Source organism: Solanum verrucosum, unplaced genomic scaffold (assembly GCF_900185275.1).
Source record: "Solanum verrucosum unplaced genomic scaffold, falcon-dt-bn FXZP01000261.1, whole genome shotgun sequence".
NCBI lineage: Eukaryota > Viridiplantae > Streptophyta > Magnoliopsida > Solanales > Solanaceae > Solanum > Solanum verrucosum.
In genome coordinates, this window is record NW_026019969.1 from 15,391,161 (window position 1) to 15,417,221 (window position 26,061).

Below are 26,061 nucleotides of genomic sequence, written 5' to 3' on the forward strand. Positions count from 1 at the left end.
TTGGAAAATGTATGCATGCAATTATGAATTCCTTTTCTACGCACACATGTACGTAGTTTTAATTTGAAGACTTGAATGATCGATATCCTTTCCTCATGCATTTCTTTCGTGTTATTATATATATAGGTTAAGAGGATCGTTTAAAGATCCCAGATATAAGGAGGACTTTACTTCCAAATTTGCTGGTCTTTTGAATATTTCTGAAGGATTTGGGGCAACAGATTCAACAAAATCAAATATTGTAAGTTCATCAATTCAACTCATTTTCTATGTAACGTTACATTATATATACATGCATGAATTCTTCATTTTTCTTACATTCAAACAAATATCAATTCAACATATTTTTTTTATTTAATGTCAGGTTTCTTTCTTCGTAACGTCTTTTGCTGGTGAACAAGTAGTGGGTGGATTTCTAATCCTATTTGATAACCTAAGCTTAGGGGTTATTTATTTGGTAAGGCTAGCTAGCTTTTCAATCTCCTTTATATCTATCTATCATTTGGTTTTATTATAAGTAAATCAATTAATACTGCAGGGAGTGTACTTGCTAACATCCACTCCGATTTTATTTGATTTCTATCACTATAAAGTCGGAGAACCAGAATTCTTGCTTCTTGTCCAAGGTTTCCTACAGGTTAATCGATCAATTTCTTTTATTTTTACATAAGTTGCTAATCAACAATGGAGTTTACTGGATTTTCTGTCTGTTTGCAGAATATGGCATTCTTTGGTGTGTTGCTAATTTTTGTGGAAATGAATACTACAAATGGAAGGAAGATGTTAGAATGGACGTTGGACCCAACTCAATTCCAAAATAATACTATACCAGTAAAGTCCACGATACAACATCGTCAACCACAAAATAATATACCAACGAAGTCGATGATGACACAATATGGTCGTGAAACTAATTCATCCCCTCAAACATTTTTATCAAACATTTGCACCTTGCATAGATGTCAAGTAATGCCTTCTCAAGAGATTAATTTGCCTGTAGACCTTTTGTCTCAACAGATTCATGAATCCTCCTCCTTCCTAGCAATGCAACTGAATGATCCCCACAAGCTGGAATAATGCTACAAAAAGTTATACAGTGATCAGCTCAACTGCCTTATTAATTAGGCATAGAATTCTTAAATTTTGATGTTTATTGTGAAACAATATATATAGGGTGTATATGAATCAACTTTAAATCAGGGGTATATCAAACTATTTCTCATACTTTTAATGCAACCACTTCACTTAATCATAGTATATTAATAGCACTGCCTTAAATGTTCACTTCCAATTATAAATAAATGTTTGTGATTATAAATATCTAAATCTCCAAAAAGATTATAAAATTATTAGTCGACAATAGTAGTAATTACATACTCCTATATTATGAACCATCTTTTCACGCCAACATGGAAAACACTACAAATGAATAGCTAGGTATTTATTTGTCGGTTTGAATTTTTTTCTTGTTCAGTATCAAACTAAATTGTTAGCTTTTCTAATAATTATTTAGCTTCATCAAGTAACCAATACTAAAAAAATAAAGTTACGCCATTATAAATTAAAGCAGATTAAAAAGAAAAGTTCAGAGGGCAAATATGGTTATTCTAAAAAAGAAAAACAGAAAGTAGCGCTTAGTCGATTTGAAAGGCCGGAAAGATGCGAGAAGACTAGAGGGATTGTTTCTCCCTTCTCTTCTACATACACATGAGTATACTGCTTCTTATTTATAGGAAATTGTGCAGGTAAAATTGATATTATGATAACAAGAGCAAGTGTCGCGGTGTAAATAATTTGATTTGTGATAATATGAGTTTATGTTGTGATGATAAGTATTGATGTCGATATGTCATGACATAACTATGTCGTGATAATTGGATCTAAAATTAGGCTTTGGTAGTGCCAAATTCAGACATGCAAAGTTGAAGTTTGTAAACTTTCAGCCCCAAAAGTCCAAAGTTGAGATTACCTAGCTCAACAACTGTCTGAATTCCACATATAACAACACCCCACAGGAACTAGAAGCAGCTATCTAATGTCATTTCTACATTTTGTATGTTGACCTCACAAAAGATATCCCAAACACTTTTTATATATATACATATGTAATGTCGATTTCCAATTATTTACTTATATATATTCGAAAAATCTGATTCAGATAAAGTTGAAAATGTATTTGATCATAGATTTTCAAACTTAGTTTCATTTCTTTTGGGAAAAAAAGATGATACGTGACTTAATTATATCCATAAGTTCTACAAACGTACCAACAAACATACTTGTTAATTATAATTATTTATCACAAAACCATATACCATATACAAATGAGCTTAGACACAAAATTAATTATATTTATAATAAATATACATTATTCTAAATTCATAACACAATATATGATCATATTTGCTTTTGTATTCTTACAAAAATGTTATGTTTACTCCTCATTATTTTTTTAAATATATTTTTCCTTGTCATCTAACTTTGAGCACATATTTGTCCTTGAAATGTTACGTCCCATATCCCCACTCATTATCCTACTTGAATATAAATATTTATTCCACTTAAAATTTGTTCTCAATATAATTTTTCTATCCATTCAATATTATTGATTGATGTATTTTATTTATAATATACATATAAATTGATGTATAGTTTCAGATTCTAGGAAATAAGTAATTAATATTGACTGTATAACATGAAATTTTTTTTATATGTTTTTAATATTGTGGAAAAAATAAAATGAACGGTGAAAATAATAAGTATTCAAATTTCATAACTTGCATGTATGTATAACCATTACATCTTTGATTATCAATTATCAGAGGCCCAATTTTGGCAAAAATTTGAAATTGATGGAGAAAAGTTGCATTACAAGACAAGAAAAACACTGAGGTCTGAGGGATTTCTGGTGAGACCGTACAAAAGCAGTGTCTGCCAACACACCATTTAAGCGGCAAGGTCTAACTCTCTCTTTTGGCCTGCAAACTGCGAATCAACACAAATTGGGTCTCCACTTGTTTTGTCCTACCTACCTTCAAAAATCAACAATTTTTCCGTACAATTCCTAGTAACATATTTTTTTCCCCTTTAATTGAGTAGACTCGAGTGTTTTGTTTTTTAATTTGCAACACTATATAGTTAATATGCGCTCTGTTTCACCTTGCAAATGTTAGGCATGCATTATGAAGTAGGTAATTAATGTATATAAAGTCATCTATTATTTCTTATTTGATCCGTTATCGACTATGAACTATATATAGAATCTCTGTAGTTTTAACAATATTACTATACTATGTTAGAGTTCTCGGAGATATTAGAAATAATTCATATAAATCAAGTGGCTGTACCTAACATATATTTATGCTTGTAGTCTTTATTTGGGTATATATTATTTTTATTAGTAGTACTATTATATTTATTGTTGGCAAGAATAAATTAAGATTAAGAGTATAACGTTATTTTCAAATTAATTCTCGTCTAAGCGAGTTATAAGTATGAATCTTTCAACCATGCATGCATGCAATTCACGGAAATCAAATATTAAGGAGTTTACTAGAACAAAAAGTGATAATATATTCATTAAAAGAAGTTAAAATACAAATAAACTTAAAATTTAGAACGACAACGATAACCAAAAGTACTAAGTACTACTTAATTAAGGAGTAACTCTTTTTTCTCTATTAGTTAATTTCCCCCTCTTAGCTAGCTTCCTCTGGCGCCTCCAAAAAAAAGTTCAAGTTCTCCTCCACATCAGAATAAGATCAGTGCTAAGAAAAATCAGAAAGGTGGAAGCAATCGATGACGTGGTACATCAACCGAGCAAAATACCTATTAGCAAAATTAAATCAAAGTATTACTATTATATTTCAATAGCAAATGAAATATCTTTAAAAACTGAAAATAAAACTAAAAAAATTATACCACAATGTATCCGGATAATGCAGCAGGCGCTAGAGGAATCATTGCAACTGGTATAGGAATCGTCAAAAAATACAGATCCAACGGGAATGTGGCCCCTTGATAAAACAACATAACTACTGTTTCTATAAGGATGAGGACTCGAGAGTGACTATAAGAAAAAATCTGCAGACTGAGACTTGAGGATGAAATAGAGAGAAAGGCGGAGCTGCTGTATTTATTGTAAAAGAATGTACCTTCCTTTCCTAATTGTAGAAATCTAATTGGCCCATATGTCACTTTCTGTTTTGATGGTGCGTACACATATTTTCTGTCATTTTTTGGTTTTAAAAAATAAGATGCATGTTAACTTTAATCCAAAATTACAAGGTTAATAGTGAAGAATGTACAATCTAATGAGGACAGTAGAATCTCCTTGATGAAACCATTAGACGGGAGGAAATAATAATTAGTTAGAAATTTGTCAAAGATTAAAAAAAAATGGGGACAATTATCGTTTTTAGCACTTACGAAATATTACCTTATATTTATTTTAATTGCCTAAATCAAACAAGAATAATGTCAAATGCATGTACTACTCTTCTCTGTTACGAATCATGAAATCTCACTTTTCATAAAACACAAAAATGAATAAAGCACTTATATATGGAGTATTAAATAATTACATAAGATTTTAATTGCCTTCCACATAGGCGCCGCTCATTATTTTAGACAAACACCCAAATCAGTTTTTTTTTTTTTGGACAAGAGACTCCAATCGCTTTTAACAAACTTCAATCCACGACTATTGACATATAATCCATCTTGTACGTATCTATTGTTGCAACAATTTTCCAAAAAATTGACGAGTTATTTTTCCAATACAATTTCCAAATCTGAGAGAATAGTCAAATTGACATATTAAATAAAATATATTATAAGTTATAATAATTGACAAATTTAAGAAATATATGATAAAATTATGGTTAGTTTAGAGTTTTCCAATCATTATAAATAAGGTTAGTTCGGTAAAAACTACCCCTCTAATAATCAGTGTTTTACTAAAGGAATATGTGTCAAGTAAAAAAGAGTCAAGTAATATGAAAGAAAGAAAGTACTTACTAGAGTTATTTCAATTTATGTAATGTTATTTAACTTGACACATTTTTTTTTTTAAAAAAAGACGTTTAAAATTTTAAATATTAAATAAATTTTAGATATTTCTATGATTTAAATTATTATTTTTATATTAAACATAAAAGAGAAGTTTTAAAATTATTAAGCCCGTAGGGATTTAACTTCTTTGCAATACCTTTGTCATTGTGTGAGAATAGAGTGTGTAGGAAGTAAAAGAGAGGCAAACTGCAAAGTATTTTCCTTGTACTAAATTTTAATTGGAGGGTGAGAAAAGAGTCATAAGAGGAGTGAAGGACTGAAGGGAATAAACTGCCCTCAATATTGAAGTAGCCTAACAATTGCAAGGACTATGATAATGTTAATTCCCCACAACAAAGTTCCAATTGGATGCTAAAATATCATAACCCTCCTACTTCTCATGACTCAATGTCAATGATCAACTATAGAAACTTTACCGGTATGGGTTAGTGGTGCAGTGGTGGTGAGATTGTTTAAACCTTAACCAGAGATCTCGAGTTTGAGCCCTGTTTTGGGTATGGAGAAAATCTTGTTGGGAGCGTCACCTCTAAATAGGCCATGCATGCAGTGCACGATCTAAATTTAGTTGGGCTTCAATATGGATTCCGGACACGGGTAAAACACTACAAGAAAAACCATTGACACTTTGAAACAACCAAAAAAATAAAGGAGTAGTTTTACATTGAAGTGAATTAGCCAAGAAGGTGCAATTTATAGAGGTGGAAGTGTATAGAGTTTATTAACTACTGAGGTTGACAAAGAATTTTAGTTGCTTCTAGGGTTCTCAAGATTAATTAGCTGGATTACCAACATTTTAGGGCAATAACAGGATCATAACTATTAAATTAAATAATACTTATTGCATTTCTCCTTGTAATAAGGTGAAAACCTTTTCTCTTTTGTAATGTAGGATAAAATAGGACAATTCTAATTTCACAATTGGGAAGTTTTTCTAGGAGTAATTTTATATAATACTTGGTAAAATTGAATGACATTTTGATTATATAAAATAGTTCAATGGCTAGTATATATGACAACATTTGTGTAAGAAAACATAGTTGGTGTATTAAAAAACCATATATTGCGTAATTCTTTTTTAAAATTAATTGTTTATAAGAACACTCTCCACAAATTAAATATGATGGAAAGGATGTGGAAATTAAAAGGTTTTGAAAGACAATTGTGTCTTTAATCATATACTAATGCATGTATTAAAACCTCTTGCATTATTAATACTATAATTTTCTATATATAAATTATACATAGCATAAAATCACAGTATATCAAACAAAATATAAATAATACACAAAACTAATAGATACATTATTTTTTCTAATACAACCTGTCAAATAATCTCACTGAATCTCATCCTTTAATCCTAACTAAGTACAAAGAAACAAAAAAATTAGATATTTGCTTTTATCAACTCAACATGATCCTCACAAATTAGATATTTGCTTCTCATATTCACCGGTATTTGGCTAATAATGCTTATAACAATAATAAAGTTTTTAGGAAAATAAGTGGATTTTGTTATGCTATTTTGTTCAAAACAGTAAATCAGAAAAGTTTTATCAATTGAAAAATCAGAAATTGTTTTATAATTTACATATTTGCTACTTTTATTCATAAAATTTGTTATGATTATTTTTTTTATCGTCAGCGCATCACACGGCGAGTTATAACAGAAATACGGAGTAGTAAAATAATTACCGATTAATCATTCCTATATAACTACATTTTAGGCGTGGAAAATGGGCTTTAGGAACAACTATGTTATGAGTTTTTTATGGATTAAAAATGTGTAAAAAGTTTTTTTAAATTTAAATATTCTAAAAAAAATGAGGTGAATAAAAAAGGAGCTATATAAAGGAATTTCCTGCAATTTCACAATTGAAGCTAAAGGGAAAAAGAATTTCCTGCAATTTCACAATACAATTGAAGCTAAAGGGAAAAAGAGGACAGAATGGTGTCACAATCGTTAATAGGAAGGGTTCTGTTTGGCTCATACTCATCTTCTCTGGTTGGAATATGTGTGTAAATTTTCTGAGCTTCTTACTTTAGGTTTTTTATATATATAATTAATTGTCTCCCTAATTATGAATTCATTTTATGCCCACACATTCTCTCGTGTTAGTATATACTATAATTATATAGGTTAAGAGGATCGTTTAAAGATCCTCTGTACAAGGAGGAATTTACTTCCAAGTTCGCTGGTTTTTTGAAAATTTCTGAAGGATTTGGGGCAACAGATTCAACAAAATCGAATATTGTAAGTTCATCAATTCAACTCATTTGCTATGTAACGTTACATACATGAATTCTTCGTGAAAAAAAAAGTTTCAAAAATATATTTACACACTTGCATATTGCTTTATATAATGACTTAGATGAGTCAATATAATTCAGGTTGCTTTCTTCGTAACGTCGTTTGCGAGTGAACAAATAGCGGGTGGATTTCTAATCCTATTTGATAACCTATGTCTTGGAGTTTGTAATTTGGTAAGGCTTTTCAATCTCTTTGTATCTATCTATCTATCATCTGGTTTTATTTGATTTATTACAAGTAAAAATCAACACTGCAGGGAGTGTACTTGCTAATAGCCACTCCGATTTTATTTGATTTCTATCACTATAAAGTCGGAGAACCAGAATTCTTGCTTCTTCTCCAAGGTTTCCTACAGGTGACTACTTTATTTTTCATAAGTTGCTAATTAATGGAATGAACGATCCATTTTCTGTCTCTTTGCAGAACATGGCATTCTTTGGTGTGTTGCTAATTTTTGTGAAAATGAATACTACAATTGGAAGGATGATGATAGATTGGACGATGGGCCCTACTCAACTCCAAAATAATATATCGGAGAAGTCCAGAATATTATATATCAATGAAGTCCATGACACAACATCATCGTGAAATTAACCTTATCCCCTCAAACATTTTTGTTGTCTGTGTCAAAAATCCGCACCTTAATAATGCCTTCTCAAAAGATAAATTTGTCCGTTGTCTCAACAGATTCATGAATCCTCATTCCTAGCTATACAATTGAATTATCCCCATAGAATCCTTAAATTTTGATGTTCGTACTTTGTCACCTAAGTTACAAATTTATATCGTCTTTGTCACTATTGATTGGGAGGTTCAAGTGGTGAAGAGATAGTTTTCTTTTAATATAGAAAATGGTAAAATAAAAGCAATAAATATATTGAAATTCTTTTATATTAATAAATAAAAAAATAAATGTTGGATATTTTGAATTAAATCAAAACTCTGTTTATGACTTCTTTGTTTAATGAAATGATGGCTTATTTCTAATTCAACATCGAGTAACTTTTAGATATAACAAAGATAAAAGAGGAACTTTCACATATAGCCACTTAAAAATAGCCTACTTACTCTCCATAGATATAGTTTGATAATTACAATTCGTAGCTACATGTTATAGGGAGGAGAGATGCGAGCGAGACTGGGAGAGAGAAGATATATAGGGGAGCGAGAGAGGGCAAAAGAGTGGGAGAGAGGTGAATTGTATATGTATATCGGTTAGATAATTGTATATTATACATATATATTTGTATATATAGCAAGCAAGATTGGGAGAGGGAGGAGAGAGGCGAGCGAGATTGGGAGAGGGAGGAGAGAGGCGAGCAATATTGGGAGAGAGGAGAGCGAGAGAGGTGAATTGTATATGTATATTGGTTAGATAATTGTATATTATACATATGCATTTGTATATATGACAAGCGAGATTGGGAGAGGGAGGAGAGTGGTGAGCGAGATTGGAAGAGGGGGGAGAGACGCGAGCGAGATAGGGAGGAAAGTTGAGAGAGGTAAATTGTATATGTATATCGGTTAGATAATTGTATATTATACATATGTATTTTGTATATTTGGCGAATTATACATATATACTAACGTGACTAATTATACAAACTCGAAGTCAGCCCACGTAATTAATGTATAATGTTAGTCGCGAGTGGTAATTATAGCAAACTATAGCTATGATGAGTAATTAAGTAGTATAAGTTTACTTAATCACGTAATTTTTCCAAGATAAAAATCATATTTGTATGTTATAACTATAGTTTGTATAATTGCGCTCCATAACAAACTTTATACATATACAAAAGAAACAATTGTATAATCTGTTTCGATATACATATATAAAAGAATCAATTGTATAATCTGTGTTTGTATAAAGCGAGAAAGAGAAAGACAAAAGAAAACTTGGCAGGGGAAGATCTGTATTTGTATAATCATAAGTGTATAGGATGAAAATATATATTTTGTATTTGTACATACAATTCTCTCGCTTTATACAAACACAAACGAAATTTATACATTTGTGGTTGTATAAAGTGAGAGGCGAGTGAGAGTGGCGAGCGAGATCTGGGAGAGGGGAACGAAAAGATATGTATATATACAATTTTCTCTCGCTTTAAACACAAACACATTTTATACATTTGTGTTTGTATAAAGTGAGAGAGGTGAGGAGAGAATGTCCAACGAGAAACGAGAGTGGCGATTGAGAAATTCAGGGAGAGAGGCGAAATGACAACAGTTTGCTACGGGTTACAATTAAATCAAACTATGGTTATAACATTTAATTTGAATTAATAGTTTACTATTTTATACAATTTTTCTTCATCTAATAAAAATTAATAACATCTCTTTCTATTAGCGTAGTTAATAAATTGATAAATAAATAAAGATTTTATTTGACAATCAATAAATAACTTTTAAGGGGGAAAAACTGATATATCTCTATCGTAAGCCATCTTTATAACAAGTATATCAACTCTAAATCGTAAAATTGAAGGTATATCAAACTTTCCCCTACTTTTAATATAGTCACTTCACTTGATCATGTTATATTAGTAGTTTCTCGTTTACCTATTCATATTCTTGTTATAAATAAATGTTTGTGATTATAAATATCTAAATCTACAAATTTTTATAAGGATTTGACCAGTCAACAATTGTAACAATAAGTTAATTTGGTTTGATTTTTGTCTTATTCAATATAAACCAAATTGTTAGTAGTAAAATTAAATTTAAATCCATTTATTAAGTCGATTTTATTATTTTGGTCGGGTTTTTATGATTGACGCAAGAATTGCGTTAGGACAAAACAAAAAGTGCTTGGGGGTCTTCATTATTTTTAGAAGTATAGGGGAGGTCTTCGTCATTTTAAGAAGTATAGGGGAAGTTCATGTTTAATCACCCGCCGGAGTACCATACAACCACTAGCTTTCGACGTTGAATTCCCTCCGCCACAAAGATACCGATTGTTTCGGCGATTGGTTCCGTAAATCTTCTTCTCAATCTCTTTCGTTGAGACAATTTTGTAAGATTTTCTTTTTTAATTGATCATTTTCATGCTTTGAATTTCCTTACTTGTAAGTTCAGATAGAAAAATGATTTTAGGGTTTTAAGTTTCTTCATCTGAATCTCCGTCTAATAGGCGGACATTTGGGTAATTAAACAGCTCTTGTAGTTAGCAGATAATTATAGATGGATGAGCCTGATCAGTTGGAGCTTCTGAATCATTTAGAGGGCATATTGGAGTCCGACCCTCTCATGTAACTCTCATATCAATCTCTCTGTATATGGACACAACTTTTGTTTGTTGAATCAACAATCTAGACTATTATAGAACCATGATTGCACTATGCAGTAGTATTATACGCATTAACTTGGACAATATATCTGAATTTTGATATAGCTAGTGGAATGACGGAATATTGGATTATTGTGATTAACATATTTTATTCTGATTTATTATTTTAGATTACTAAATAATGACTAGCTAATTTTTTCAATAGACACACCAGGTAAAGTTCTATCTAATGATGAGTCTCCTTCATCACACTTGTGATAAGAAATCTACTTGCAGTAAAAGCAACTTTGTGAAGTGCTTAAAAGTAAAGCGTTTCAACTTGTAAAGTTGGATTGGATGTGATTGTGTAAACATAGGAGTATTACAATAAGGAATTTCCCCCTCTTCTCAAGGAAAGCTCTATTGCTTACAAATCATATAAAAAGGAGCTGCCATTTTTTTTAATCTCAAAATATCTCTATCATACGAAGGTTCTTTAAAAGTCACTGTAATTATTCCTTTCAGCTAAGGTGATAAACTTTTATTCTCAGACTCTTCTCCCTAACATTTTTCACCTATCCATATCTTACATCCGCATTATTTATTATTTGTTGTCATTACTTTTATTGAGATGTTGAGTTCAAGAGTGATTCTGTCATTAGCAATCTGACATGCGCCTTCTGTTCCCAGTGATGAAATAGGGTTCATTCACCCTTCCCAGTTTGTCTTATTGAATGAAGATGTTGGCACTCCTTCAACATCTGTTGGTTCTGTACAAAAACCAAATTTTAGGACACTTTTCTGGATTAGGGATCACAAGTTGGGCATCTCAACCAAGGTTCTCTTTCCACTTTATGTTGCGGTCAAGAATGCATTTGTGGAAGCATATAAAAATTATAAAGTGCTCCATAGAGATGATAAAAATGCTTCAATGTGTTCCTCGTCTTCTTCACTTAGTCTCGAAAGTGAATTGATGAAGCACAGTAGGGCACTATTGATTCTAAGTTGTGATTTTGGAACAGCGTGGAATTCCAGGTTTGTTTTGATAACATTATAGTTTCCCGGTTCTTATAAATGGTGACATCTGTTAATAGCTTTTTGACCAGATGTATACATTTGTTTCTTTTTCAGGAAGCTTGTTCTGTCAAAGAAGCAATCTCTTTCCATGTTCATGAATGAGCTTATCTTTTCATCTGTGATTCTCTCTCATTCACCTAAAAGTGAACAAGCATGGAGCCAAAGGTTACATACCTCTCTTTTCATATGTAAATTCTTTTTCGATATTGATTTGGTGTACATGGTAATGTCACATTGACAAGTTGGCATATCTTCTCTTTGGATCCCCTTTTTTGGGCTTCTTTTTAGCAGGCCTACAGTTGCACATTCCAGCTGTATGTAAATTGTTTCAAAAAGGAAAAAAAGTACTTAATCAGAAAGAGAGAGAGAGAGACTAGGGTTCAAATTTGCAATGTTAGAATATAAGCTAGTGAGGGACATATTATCTATCTCAGGAATAAAAGAAGAAAATAATGACACACATATTTCTAAAATTGAGATTGATACAACTTTTTTTGATTCTCTACTTGGAGAGTGGTGTCTGTCTTTTCTGTAAGTTAGTTTGAAATGAATTTTTATACCCTTTCGATGGACAGTCATTAACGGTTCTTATTACTGTTAATTACTGATAGGAGGTGGGGGTTCAAATTTGCAATGTTAGAATATAAGCTAGTGAGGGACATATTATCTATCTCAGGAATAAAAGAAGAAAATAATGACACACATATTTCTAAAATTGAGATTGATACAACTTTTTTTGATTCTCTACTTGGAGAGTGGTGTCTGTCTTTTCTGTAAGTTAGTTTGAAATGAATTTTTATACCCTTTCGATGGACAGTCATTCACGGTTCTTATTACTGTTAATTACTGATAGGAGGTGGGTGATCAAGATGATTGCTGGAAATTGTTCAAATCTGCAAGAGATTATGGAAAGAGAATCCGAGTTAGTGAAAAAACTAGCAGAGGTCTTATGTTGGATTATACTCTAAACTAATGAATTTCTATAGCCTATTGGTTGATCACTATTTGGGAGTTATACCGCAAGGTTGATTTCATCGATACCAGGAATGTTTCCACTATTCTTAATGTACTTTGGTTCTATAATAGAAAACGTATGATAATTTTCTTTCAGATGGGTAAATTAAACAAAAGAAACGCATATAATTTCTGGAGAACTATCTTTTTTGCTGAATATTTCTGGGATCTGAACCAGCTTGCATGCAACTTGATAGCTTGTTCAGTTCACAAGCATACTTTGACAAGGTAATCCTGCCCACCTAGGCTGGATTAGGTGCGCTCATACCAAGTGTTGTAGCTGGGATACATACCTGGAATCTTCAGGTTGTTACTCCCATGCCCCAACAGCAAAACCACTAGGACATCCTCCTAGGGACAAGGAAACCTATTTCTATTAAGAAATGAATTCATTTCTTATCAAGAAATCTACTCTATCTAATATTATTTCAGGGCAAGCTGGCATGCAAATAGAACTAACCTTTATGTTAGCATTACTACAAAACTCTAGTGTAAGTCTGTAGGGCATTTTATAAATAGAAGATAGAGTAGGTTTCTTGGTCCAAGAAGGAAAGCCTCACTTTAGCCATGTACTTTGATTCATTTAGGGGAAGTTAAGTATAACAGCGTCACTGTCATTTGCTGATTTGATCTAAATCATATGTCATTTAATTAAAAGATAGTCAGTTTCCCTTTGAAACTCTAAAACTCGTAACTAGGTCACTGGTTCAGCAAGGTTTGCTTAAGTAGTTGAATGACTTGGATGTATTAATGTCTCAGTTGTTCTTTACCGGTGCCATAATTCAATTATCAAGGTCTTCTAATGAAGATTTTGTTTGGATTTATCTATTATCAATATCAGTACTCATTTCTGCTTGTTACTGCTTTTTACTGTTATTCATGATTTATTTATTTATTTTACAAAGATGATCTAAGTTGACTCTTGTTGCTGTTACAGAGATCAAAGATGAATTATCGTGCATGGTATCACCGTTGCTGGTTAGTTTCCTACATGTCAGTGGAACAGGTGAGAGAAAGGTCCATGGTGACATTTCTTTTGCGATTTCCTGCCAGTTTAATTTTCCTGGCTATGCAGAGCAGGGAAAGTTTTGGTCTGTGGTCATAGTGTGATAAAGTGTTTCGATTATTCCTGATCTTCCATTGCACATGGGCTCAGTTTTCTTCAACTACAGTCAATCATCTCTGAAACACTTTTCTCATGTTTCTCTGTCCTGTTTGAACTGTTCTATTCATTAGGGTACAATCAATTCTTAACAAATGGATTTAAATTCATGCATCCAGGTGCTGCAGGAGTTTAACAAGTCACGGGAGTGGGCTGGCCTCCATGTTGCTGATAACTCTTGCTTTCATTACCGTGAAGTGAGTCCCCATCAGAATCTTGATTTGCTTCTCTCTTTGCTTGGTATTGAATAGCCTATAAAATGTATAATGTTTTTGTGAAAGTGCGAAACCACTTGTCCCATTGGAAGTACAAATAGGGAAAGGCATAAATGGATTATGTTGTTCATTTGGTATGTTGATCTATGCAGCGGTTGATGCTTCGTCTGTTTGAAGAATCAGAACATAGCCAGGATCAAGATGCTAGCTTTGATCCAGAACTTCATAAATTGTTGAAGGTATGCTTTTATCATGTGGTTGTTTCCTCAACAGTTGATAGCATTTGTTTACAGATTTTATTTTCCATAATGAACTCATAACTTTCCTAATGGAGATGGGCTTAGCATCATTTTGTGAACGCTTAGGATTTCTTGAAACTTACATGCTTTTCACTGAAAATTTCATTAAGTTTTCCTCAGAAATCACAGAGGCTCAACATTAGTTTGCCTACTATGAGTTGCACTAAATTGGCTGGTTGACACACACACACACAAAAAAAAATCACTTTATCTGGTAAAGTGCATTGAGGTGTTGCAGGAATGATCAGTGTGAAAGATTGAAAATTGAAGTTCCCGTTATGGAGTTGGTACTAGTTCCTGAACCTTTCAAGTTTTATGTTAACTGCCAAAATTTGGAGTAATATCTGGAACTGAAGAAGTATTCCTCCTTTTCTTAAGATTGAAAAAGTATTCCTTTTCATTCTTGTTTGTTCTGGTAACAGTAAATCATGTAATTGTTTGCATCTGTACAAATACGAAATCCGCATCTTACAATTAATTGCTAAGCCTTTCTTTTCTGATTCAATTTCTGCTGATAGGATGAGTTCAACTGGGTGGAGAAGTTGATAAAACGTTATGTGGGGAGAGAGGTATGTATATCACAGTAGTTTTCACAAGAACACTTTTTTTGGTTAGGTGACTTAGTGAGGTCACAAAGTTTTCCAAATTCTCTTGCCAGTCCTTTGGTGCATGTAGAATCGTAACATTCACATGTACGCCATCCATTGTTGCTCTTTCTGTGCCTCTAAGATGGCAATTCCAGAAGGCGACAGTCAAGTGTCCTCTCTAAAGGATCTTATTCGCATATGTACTATTTGCATCCCCTATTTTAAAAATTAAATAGTAACAAATTAAATGAAATTATAGTTTGTGTTCAACAATTCTACTTTCCCTATATTACTACAGATCTGTTAGTTTGATTTTGTGTTATATACACACATAAGTTTGACAAAATTAATGTATGGGAGTGAAAATGACAAAAGTGAAAAATACCATATTAGAGACTCCTGTTCCAGTAAATAATAAGACATATCTCAACTCAAACACATAATTTCATTTGTACGAAAGTACATTTTCATATAAATCATAAATTCTTTCGTATTACTTTCAATCCTTACCTTTAAATGCACAAGACTTTTTAAATGATTTAATTTTTTAGGTACATATACTAGTTTCAGATTAACAGTTAGGTGTTGGAGTAGATATACACACGTAAGTTGGATATTTATGGAGATTATCCTCATTTTTAATTGCCTATCTATTTCATCTTATAATATCCTTAATGAGATCAAGAGAATGATCATTTTGATGTTTTGATCGTGCTCTGCTATAGATTCTCATATCTAAGGCCAACCTACAAAATATGATCAATCAGTTCCATGCACAAAATTGATTGCGTCAGTCCTTTCCTTTTTCTGTATCTGGATTGTCTTTTAATTGCTTCATGAAGATAATCTTAGTTATTAAAAGCCTGTAACTTTGTGTGCAACCCTGCCTCATGTTTTTTATCCTCTCAGGCACTGTGGCTTCATCGCCGCTTCCTCTTAACTTACTGGATAAGATATTTTGCATGCGGTGATCATGATAGATCCTTGCCGTCTAACCAGAGAAACATCAGGACGGTTGATATTGACATGCTCATAGATAATGAATTAGAACTATTTCGTTCCTGCACAATTCTACCCGACAGTGACTTTGAGGACTATCAAGCTCAAGCAACCTTTGCTGCTACTTATATGGTGTGGCTCAAAAAGGTACTGTGCTTCATATTTTTTTCAAGCTTGCAGTAAGTTTTGAACTTTTCACACAGTTGATTTTATTTGTTTTTGAACCAGCAATTAGCAGGGGCTCTGGCGATTGATATTCAAAAGGTGGAAACAAGCAGACTGAAGTCACTCCTGACTAATGTATGCCCAGAAAAGAGCTTACTTTGGAATTATTTGCCTGAGCTATGTGAAATCACATAGCCCTTCTAATAAGAGAAGATGAGGAAATTGTAGCATAGTCGTCATATCAGCTTCATGGATTTAAAATGTCGGTATTGCTATATATTTGTTTGAACTTGATGTATTTACTTGTTCTCTCCTAACCACACTTTCTCCAGCGAAAGCACAATACTTCTGACATGGCTGGCTTCAGTGCACACAGATGCATTGCCACTGCTGCTGCACTTTCTGATGTTTTTGCAACTTGGATACACCCAGCTAATTATCGCGATAGAGATGTCTCTACGGAACACAATTGTGATATATTTCAATGAATTCATCTCTCTATTCTTAGTGTTCTTGAAAATATTTGCGTAGCTTTAGGTATTCACCATGAAGGAGTTCATTCTTCCACCAATATTCTGCGAGGAAAATGACCAAATTGATGCATGTTATTTTACCTCATTGAGACATGTTATACTTTCTTCTCCCATGAACTGTGAGTCTGGGAATAAGTTCAGCGTACCTTTATGTTCCCCAGATCCCACTTGTGAGACTACAATGAGTATGTTGTTGTGAAGAATGACCAAATTATGCTTGTTAAAAATGCCTTATCGGCCAAAGAGTCGTTTAATGATCTCCTTTACCAAGGACGGTTATAATGATCTGTAAACATGATTCGCTTGTAAGCATTATGATGTCTGAGCTAATTATAGCACTTATTTTACACAATTCTTTTTCAATGATAACTGATGATCTATGAGCTAATAATATTACCGATGCAAAATGCCGACTCTTTACGTGTTGAAAGATTACGCGGTTTTCTTGTTCTAGTTGCATGCTATGCCAGGGAGAAGCCTCCTTTCAAAACTTCAAATTGATATGTTTGGACTCTGGTAACAATATTGAATTTTTAGTAAGCGCAATTTTATTTATCAACTACAAATTGAGAAGAAAATCACAAGGTGAATATTAAATTTGACTGGAAGATTTTATATTACATTCCTTAATCCTATATTGTATATTTGTGTCAATTGTGTTAGGTGGTTCAAATTTATATTACAATAATAATTGCTTCTTTTTTACAAAAAAAAAAAAAGAAGAAGAAGAAGAGCAAAGCGAACTTGGGGGACGTATCCATCATTTTAAAAAGTAGAGGGTTCTACATATCATTTAATCTTCCTGGTGTACTTGCTTTGAACTTCCTCAGCTTTACTTGTCGTTTAGGTGGCAATAGGGTTTTAGGGTTTAAGGTCTCTTCATCGTATTCTACTTCCTCTCTTGCTCTTACAACTTTCAGCTCAAGGTAATTGCTTTTCTATAGCTTTTATGTAATTGAACTCTAATTTTCTATTGATTGCAGATTTTTCTAAAGTATTTTGCTTTGAATTGTTTCGTCCAGAATTGCTTTTCACTTGTCCGAAAATCCCAATGGAGTCTGCTCCACCCGCCGCCGCCACCAAGGTTAGCCGCTCCACCGTAGAGAAGGCAGTGGATGCTCTTCTCAAATGGAAAGAGTCCAAGTCGAAAACTGAAAAACCCCAATTACTCCCACAAGACGATTTCATCTACCTTAATCTCACTCTTAAGAAAATACCACCAAAACCTCGTACAAACGCTTTCAGAATCCCTTTCCCTCACCCTCTTCATGATGCTTCCTCTGAACTCTGTCTTATCATTGACGACAGACCCAATTCCAAGCTCACTTCGGATGCTGCCAAAAAGATTATTAAATCCCAAAACATACCCATCACCAAAGTCATTAAACTTTCGAAGCTTAAGACTAACTACAAACCCTTTGAAGCAAAGAGAAAGCTTTGTGATTCATATGATCTTTTCTTGGTTGACAGAAGGATTGTCCATTTGCTTCCTAAGCTTCTAGGTAAGCAGTTTTTCAAGAAAAAGAAGCTGCCTTTGCCATTAGACTTGACACACAAGAATTGGAAGGAGCAAGTGGAAAGGGCTTGTGGGGCTGGGTTGTTTTACTTGAGGACCGGAACTTGTTGTATGATGAGGATTGGTAAGGGTTCAATGGACTCTGCACAGATTGTTGACAATGCCTTTGAAGCAATAAAGGGTGTTGTTCAGGTGGTTCCCAAAAAATGGGGTGGTGTGAGAAGCTTGCACTTGAGACTTTCTGATTCTTTGGCATTGCCTTTGTATCAAGCATTGCCCGAGATCAAACTCAAGATTCAGGGATTTAAGGAGAAAGAAGCTGAGGTTAGAGATGAAGAAGTGAGTGGTGGTTTGGTTGAGGTTGAGGAGAGTGGCAGGAAAGCTGAAGAGGGATCAGGGAAGAAGAAGGGGAAGAATAAAGGGAGGATTCATGAAGTTAGGTATATGGACTTAGACTCTGGTGTAGATGAATTGGGAAGTGATGATGATGATGTTGGTAATAATGAAGAGGAGGAAAACAGTGACGAAGACATCGAGGAGAGTGATGATCATGAAGTTGAGAAAGTGAAAAAGGGGAAAGCTGAGAAGGGTAGTAACCTGAGTGAGTTGAACGGTGAGAAGAAGGCAAAAAAGTTGAAAAAAGCTGAGCAACAAATGAAAAGTAAGTTGTCTTTGAAAGATGGAAAGAAGAAGAAGAAGAGTTCTGAGCTAGAGAAAAAGCTGAAGGATGGGTCAGTGAAGGCAAAGAGTAAGAGAAGCAAGATAAGCGCATAAGAATAATCAGTCTTATTAAGAGTTTTACTGATAACAGATCACTTATATTTGAAGTCTTCAGCAGGCTGAGCCTGAGATTTTGCATCACCTGTTTTTATTTAGATATTACTGTTGCCTTTTGTTTTTGCCATCTTTTCAATTTTGAGTTTGAAGGAATCCATAGTTCAGATTTTTATGTGCTGAAACCAGCTGGCTCTGTTATGATATGCTTATTAGTTGGATCTTGGTTATGATGTGCTTATTAATCAGATATTTATAATCCTTTTCCAATGCTAATCATTAGTGATGTTTAAACATTGTGGAGACATGCTTTCAATGTTCTAGTTGGTTTCATTTATGCGAGTAGTATGTGTATATTGGATCTCCTTTTTTCTACATTCAACTTCATATTCATGGAAGAATAGGACTCAAGAGAGCCACATTGCATTAGAAGTGTCTTATGCAGCTAGTCTGTTAATTGCTGTACCGCCTTTGGTAGTAGATGGATTACCCCCTCTTCGTACCTATGCTGATAGTAAATTCACTTCCTATGCCAGAAAAAGAGACTCTACTTATAAATGGTACTTTTTGTTGATTCTGACATATTACTAGGATTCAGTTATTTTCCTCCATACTTAATGTTCCTAAATAATACTATTATGGTGTGAAGGAAATCCATTGTTCGGATTTCGATATGCTGTAAGCAAATGACTCTTCTATATTGAACAAGGAGGTGCTACATCTATTCAAAGCTTTAATCCTTTTAGCTGATAATCCTTAGTGGTGTAGAGGGATTCTGGTAACATGCTTTCCTATGTTCTATTTGGCTTTGTTTATAAGAGTGTCATGTCAAAATTGAAAACCCTTGGTTTTTGTAGTGACCTTTTCTACTTTAAATATGCAAGGATGAATAAGTCCCACCGAGAGGCGAGAGCCATGATGCATTATGACTGTATTTAGGCAAGTTAGTTTGTTACTGCTTTACAGCCTATGGCGATAGAGGCATGTTGCGTGTAGCAGATGGATTACCCCTCTTCTTGCATACACTGATAATAAGCTCTTTTTCTATGTTAAAGAAAGAGATCCTAAGTTTGATTGAAGAAGTCCTCTGCCATAGGGAACTCACCATTCAAAGGGAATGGCTCAATGATCTATCACATGATTGGTTTTCAGCCATGGTGAGTACAAATATTTGAGACAAGCTAACTGAAGAGGTTCAGGCTTATTTATATTACTGATGCATAATCCTGACTCTTTACCTGTTGCAACATTAAACCATTGGCATGAAGCTGCATCCAGCTCTTGCTTATCTTTAGACCTGAGTTTTAGTCCAGATGTATATCATTCACAACATTAGCTTGTCATTCTTTTTTGTTTCTGCGATTGTTCTCTCTTGGAAAGCATCACTCTTTAAACAGATATGTTTATCAAAGTTGAATCATTTACCTTTCAAAGCATGCACCTTTTATGGCAGATGTTACAACAGCTCCTCATGAAATGAAGTTGCAGAATTGTTATCCGTTCATGTGATGACTGATTTGGATTTCACAACATGCTATCGATTTCCACTGAGAATGCTGAATCCTGGAACTTTAATCAATTTCTCTGTGTCCATGCTCGACCTCAGGGCTTCTGCATCTTTAAATCTCCCAACTGATGCATAAAGATTTGAGAGTAGCACAAGTTGACCAGGATCTTTTTTAATCTGCTCATGAAACTTTGTTGCAGCAAATTCTGCTAATTTTAAATCACTATTACGTGCACATCCGTTCAATATAACCTTCCAAAGAGTCTTACCATCTCTATCCAAGAACCAACTTACATCAGGCAAGTAACCTGCCCGACCAAGCAAATCAGCGATACAACCATAATGTTCTGCACTAACTCTGATTCTTTTTTCTTCTATTATCTGGCTGAAAATCAACAAACCATCACTTGTCAATCCTGAATGACTACAGGCACTCAGAATGCTCAAGTAAGTAGCACTGTCAGGTGTTCCTCCACTCTCTCTGAATTCATAGAATAGGGAAAGAGCAGTTTCTCCATGGCCATTGATACCATACCCATTTATAATAGCATTCCATGATACAATATCACGAAGAGATGCCATTCGCTCAAAAACATTGTTTGCAAGTTCAACATTCCCACACTTCGAGTAGGTTGATATGAGGCTATTCTGAATACTTCTATAGTTTGTAAGCCCTGTTTTTATAGTATCGCAATGAAGCTGCATGCAGAGTTCTGAAGCAACCATTTCACCAGCAGTAGTTAGTGCACTCACCAGAAGAACCGAATCAATGAAGAATTTTTCTTCAATTCTAACACGAATGAACATATCTAGTGCTTCCCTGGGCTTTCCATTATGCAAAAGTCCTGAAATGATAGATGTCCATGATACCATACTCTTCATGGTTGAATGATCAAACACAGTTCTTGAAGAATTCAAGTCTTCACATCTTGCATACATAGTAATCATGGCATTAAGTAAAGGAAGCTCTGATCCAAAACCATGAGTTACTACTTGAGCATGAACAGATTTTCCCATCTTCAAGTTCCCCGATATTCCACAAGCTGAAATGAGATTCATTAGGATGAGGTGATCATATTCATTCTCAGAATCTCTCATATGGAGGAAAAGCTTTATAGCATCTGAAGCATATTCTAGGTGAACCAGTAAGTTCATCATCGTCGACCAACTGATGACATCTTTCTCTTCCATTGTATCGAAAATCCCACAAGCAGCAGGTAACTCCATCAAACTTGAATACATAAAAAGAAGTGAATTGTTGACCTGTATATCAAACAGAAGACCAAACTTAACAGCCATGGCATGAACTGATTCACAAAGACATTTCGATCCCATAGCCACACAGCTCTGTGTCAAGGCCATAATTGTCATTGAATTAGGAAACAAACCAGACTCTCTAGACTTATTAAATAACAAGAAAGCCTCTTCAAAGAGTCCATTATGCACAAATGCACTTATCATTGCATTCCATGGAACCAAGCCTTGACTTTTTATGTCCTCAAAAATCTTGCAAGAGTCATTGATATTTCCACATTTTGCATAAGCCTCTAGAAGTGAAGTACCCACAAATGAATTATCTTCCCACCCCAACTTCACTATCAGCCCATGAACTGATTGTCCAAGCAATAAGTCCTTCAATCCTGAGATCCCCACAAGAACACCCACAATGGTGAATGAGTTAGGCACTAAACCTAAATTTCTCATTGAGGTGAAACGTTCAACTGATTTTTTGTATAACCCATTTTTAGAATAACCATGGATCATGATCGACCAAATAACAACATTCTTTTCAGGTATTTTCTCAAACAGCTCATCTGCATCTTTAACTTTTCCCATCTTCATAAACTCACTTAGCATTCTTGACAATTCATACAAATCATACTTCTTAACAGAACATTCCCATGGTAAAGAAGAATAGAAACATTTAATTACTCTGTAATATTTTTTAACTGAATCAAGAAACATCAGCAATATTCTCTAGCAAAAAAACAGAGGGTATTTTAGTCCAAATTTAGTAAACTTAACGCCCTCCAGTGACAGTTGCTTTAAAAACACGGCAAAGAATCTCCTCGGCTTCCACACGGGCTGTACATATCAAGCCAAGTGGCAGCCACGTGAACTCGTCTTCAACCTTAGAACCGACATTTTCCATTTTCTTATACCCTAAGCTAAAACTTACATAAATCTTGAAACCACATCTACACATCTCCACAAAGTTATTTCCTTTTTGTGTTATTGTGTTTAAATCCAAACTGGGTAATCAAGAATCCAAGAAAAAAACTATGGCTTCTCAAAATCCAACTCCTCCCAAATTATACCCAGAAGTAATTGATTCAAACCCAGAATCTACTTCTCCATTTCTTACAAATACCCAAAAGAACAAATCATCTTCTTCTATGTACCCAACTATTGACATGAAAGAGCTAGCAGAGAATCTATTCCCAGAAACTGAAAACAATCAACCTAATCAAAATTCCAACTTTGTGTCACTAGAAGAAGTAATTGTCCAAATCCCAGGTGCGATTGTCCATCTGATCGACAAAGAACGTAGCATCGAACTCGCTAGTGGTGAATTCGAGATCGTTCAACTAAAACAGGGAGACAATGTTGTTGCTGTTCTTGCACGTGTGGGAGATCAGATTCAATGGCCTTTAGCGAGAGATGAAGCTGCTGTTAAGCTTGATGAATCTCACTATTTCTTCACTCTTCGTGTACCTTCTGAAGCAAATGATGAAGATGGATACGCAGAGAATTTACTCAACTATGGTTTAACAATAGCTTCGAAAGGGCAAGAAAGGGTGTTAAAGGAGTTAGATTTAGTATTGGAGAAGTACAGTGCGTTTAGAGTGGAGAAAGTGAAGAAGGATAAAGGGGTTGCAGAAAAATGGTGGATGGCGCCAAAAGATGTTTCACCAGAAGAGATGGAGAAGAAAAAGGAGGATATGGAGAGGAGTTCTGCAGCTTACTGGACAACTTTAGCTCCGAATGTTGAGGATTATAGTAGCAGTATTGCAAGAATGATTGCAGCCGGGTCGGGTCAGTTGATAAAGGGGATATTGTGGTGTGGGGATGTTACTGTGGATAGGTTGAAGTGGGGGAATGATGTGTTGATGAAGAGGATGGGAAAAGGAAGTAACTCTGACATTAGCCCTGAGGCTATGAGGAGGATGAGAAGGTACAGTCTTTTTTTCGTTCTTCTGTTGAATTTTACTCTTCATTGAGCATTGATTTGCAATATAATACTCCATCCATATCAATTTGTTAGACTGGTTTTGACTCGACACAGAGTTTAAGAATTTTGAATCTTGTGGTCTTAAACTAAAGACATGTAGAATGTATCAAAATGCTCTTTGATCTTGTGGTTAAACATGTCACATGGAAAGTTGGAATTAGAAGTTTCAGAAAGGGAAAGAGACATTCTTTTTTAAATGGATTAAAAGGGATAGGAATGAACAAATTGAAACGGAGGGAGTACTAGTTTCAAGTGTAGCTGAATGGATTTTTTAGGATTGATATAGTTTACCTCATCTTGTTTGGAATTGAGACGTAGTAATACTTGATTAATTTCTCAGCTACTTTGATGAGTTTGTTACAAATTGATTAGAGTTTCACTTGCATGATCTTTATGCATATTTTCGTTCTGTTCCTTATAGGGTGAAGAAGATGACAAAAATGTCAGAGAAAGTGGCAACTGGTATACTCTCAGGTGTAGTGAAGGTCTCTGGATTCTTCACAAGTTCTATTGTGAACTCAAAAGCTGGTCAGAGATTCTTTAGCCTTCTTCCTGGAGAAATTGTTCTTGCTTCCTTGGATGGATTCAGTATGTGTTTCTACTCGACGAACTGTCTTTTTTAAGTTAGTTGAACATTTTCATTTATCTGTTTTGTGTGTGAATTGAGGGGAATAAAATCCACTTGCTGTGTTCATAAGAAGAACAGAACTACTATGTTATTTTCTTTCTAGACTCCTGATATTGTTCGTTTTGCTACATTATAACAGATAAGGTTTGTGATGCCGTGGAAGTGGCCGGAAAGAATGTGATGTCAACAACCTCGGTAGTGACAACTGGTCTTGTTCAACAGAGGTAAGTTTTGTTTTGTTGCTAAAGATGGAGGTTAAATGAAAACTGTATTAGCAGAGAATTGGAAGTTCTCCAAACTCACATAGCGATTAACTCACACTGTGGTTCTTCTGGTCTGATATTATGTTAGATGGAAGTTTGTTATTTAAAAAAAAAAAGGCATGGTTTTACTGTAAACCTTCCAATTTCTTTTGAAGTTCTCTTCCATAAATATGAGAACAAACATCAGGTAAACCACAACCATCTCTTTAGATAATTGTAGTAATAGACTTATTGTATCCCCGAACTGCTACCTGACAATTTTGGGCAATCAATCTTTCAAAGAAGAGTCCTGTAAGCCTCAAGTCTTGTTTGTTTTAGGGTGCGTTTGGTAGAAAGGAAAATGTTTTCAGGGAAGTAAGTGAAAAAGTCTTGTGTCTCGGTACGTAAGCAAAAAATAATTATGCAAGGTGGAGTAGGAATAGGGGTAGGGTTGGTGGGGATGGGGCGAAGATGAGGTCTATCGTACACAATTGACATGGAATGTCACTGGTGGAACCTGCTTTCCTTCCTTTTCATTAGGAACGTTATTTTCCTCATTTCCTAAGAAACTTATTTGTTAAAGAAAATGTTTTTCAAAATTTTTAACTGAACAGATCCATCTATCTTTTCATTGTCTTACTTTCTGCATCCATTTCTTAGTATGGTTTAACTTATGTTGATGCAGGCATGGTGACCAAGCGGCACAGATGACACGTGAAGGATTCGATGCTGCAGGGCATGCTTTAGGGACTGCGTGGGCTGTGTTTAAGATAAGAAAAGCTCTGAATCCAAAGGGTGCTATCAAGCCTACTACAGTTGTAAAAGCTGCTGCTCAAGCTAACCTTGCTAAGCTGAAGAGCAAGCAGAAGTAAATAGGATCTGGATGTTCCACTTGCCATCTCTTAACTTCCTCACTCACTCAGTTTTATTTATTGCTTAATTAGAGAGTTTGTCTTTGCGTGTGAGCTACTTTGAGAGAAAATGATGTAATGTAATGTCAACTTTGAATTTGCAGGAATGATAGTGTATGTATTGGCTTTATTGCTATAGTCATTTGCTAGTTGGCAACTTAATTTGTTGAGACCTCAAGATTTTAGTTGGTGTTTGGTTGAAAATTGGAAATGGAAAAAAGAAGTAGCTGAAATTGAAGTTAAAAAGATACAATTTGTAACTTAAAAGTCTCTGTTTATACTTGGAAAACTATTTTGATGTTTAAAGACATATAAAAACACACATGCTTAAATCAGACTTTACTTCAAAGAATTATGGGCAATGAACAGCAAATATAGAAGGGAAAACGCAAATTCAACCCTATTATATATGCGGGTGGCTCAATGCCCTTTAAATGAGGCATCGCTTAGGCTTCCAAAATCGAAGGGCCCTAATTTTTTAGTAATAATAAATTATTATAAGCCTTTTTCGTATTTTTAGTTTGTTTCGAAACGTTAAAGAATGTTTC

General features: G+C 34.1%; 4 protein-coding genes across 6 annotated transcripts; 3 read left to right on the top strand and 1 right to left on the bottom strand.

Annotated features, from left to right (window-relative positions):
- The first annotated feature begins 10,389 nt into the window (after positions 1 to 10,389).
- On the top strand, positions 10,390 to 16,674 carry LOC125815239 (uncharacterized). Of its 3 annotated transcripts, XM_049494670.1 has the most exons (11): positions 10,390 to 10,400; positions 10,555 to 10,635; positions 11,343 to 11,687; positions 11,784 to 11,894; positions 12,583 to 12,673; positions 13,681 to 13,749; positions 14,025 to 14,102; positions 14,273 to 14,359; positions 14,938 to 14,988; positions 15,916 to 16,152; positions 16,234 to 16,674. In XM_049494670.1, exons 2-11 carry the CDS (start codon positions 10,568 to 10,570, stop codon positions 16,363 to 16,365), a joined length of 1,269 nt encoding a protein of 422 aa, XP_049350627.1. In that variant the 5' UTR covers positions 10,390 to 10,400; positions 10,555 to 10,567; the 3' UTR covers positions 16,366 to 16,674. The 3 variants fall into 3 exon arrangements, with proteins under 3 accessions (XP_049350627.1, XP_049350628.1, XP_049350630.1); XM_049494671.1 differs by lacking the exon at positions 10,390 to 10,400 and having other exon boundaries at positions 10,536 to 10,635; positions 15,916 to 16,137; XM_049494673.1 differs by lacking the exons at positions 10,390 to 10,400; positions 14,938 to 14,988 and having other exon boundaries at positions 10,536 to 10,635.
- Positions 16,675 to 17,522: 848 nt separating this feature from the next.
- Positions 17,523 to 19,252, top strand: LOC125815240 (uncharacterized). Its single transcript, XM_049494674.1, has 2 exons — positions 17,523 to 17,629; positions 17,726 to 19,252. Exon 2 carries the CDS (start codon positions 17,755 to 17,757, stop codon positions 18,991 to 18,993), a length of 1,239 nt encoding a protein of 412 aa, XP_049350631.1. The 5' UTR covers positions 17,523 to 17,629; positions 17,726 to 17,754; the 3' UTR covers positions 18,994 to 19,252.
- A 1,275-nt stretch (positions 19,253 to 20,527) lies between these two features.
- Positions 20,528 to 22,652, bottom strand: LOC125815113 (pentatricopeptide repeat-containing protein At4g04370-like). The gene is made up of 2 exons (XM_049494496.1): positions 22,526 to 22,652; positions 20,528 to 22,449 (listed from the first exon to the last, which is right to left on the bottom strand). Exons 1-2 carry the CDS (start codon positions 22,650 to 22,652, stop codon positions 20,528 to 20,530), a joined length of 2,049 nt encoding a protein of 682 aa, XP_049350453.1.
- LOC125815237 (senescence/dehydration-associated protein At4g35985, chloroplastic-like) lies at positions 22,586 to 25,717 on the top strand. The gene is made up of 4 exons (XM_049494668.1): positions 22,586 to 23,675; positions 24,154 to 24,320; positions 24,500 to 24,584; positions 25,288 to 25,717. Exons 1-4 carry the CDS (start codon positions 22,783 to 22,785, stop codon positions 25,472 to 25,474), a joined length of 1,332 nt encoding a protein of 443 aa, XP_049350625.1. The 5' UTR covers positions 22,586 to 22,782; the 3' UTR covers positions 25,475 to 25,717.
- Positions 25,718 to 26,061: the final 344 nt, after the last annotated feature.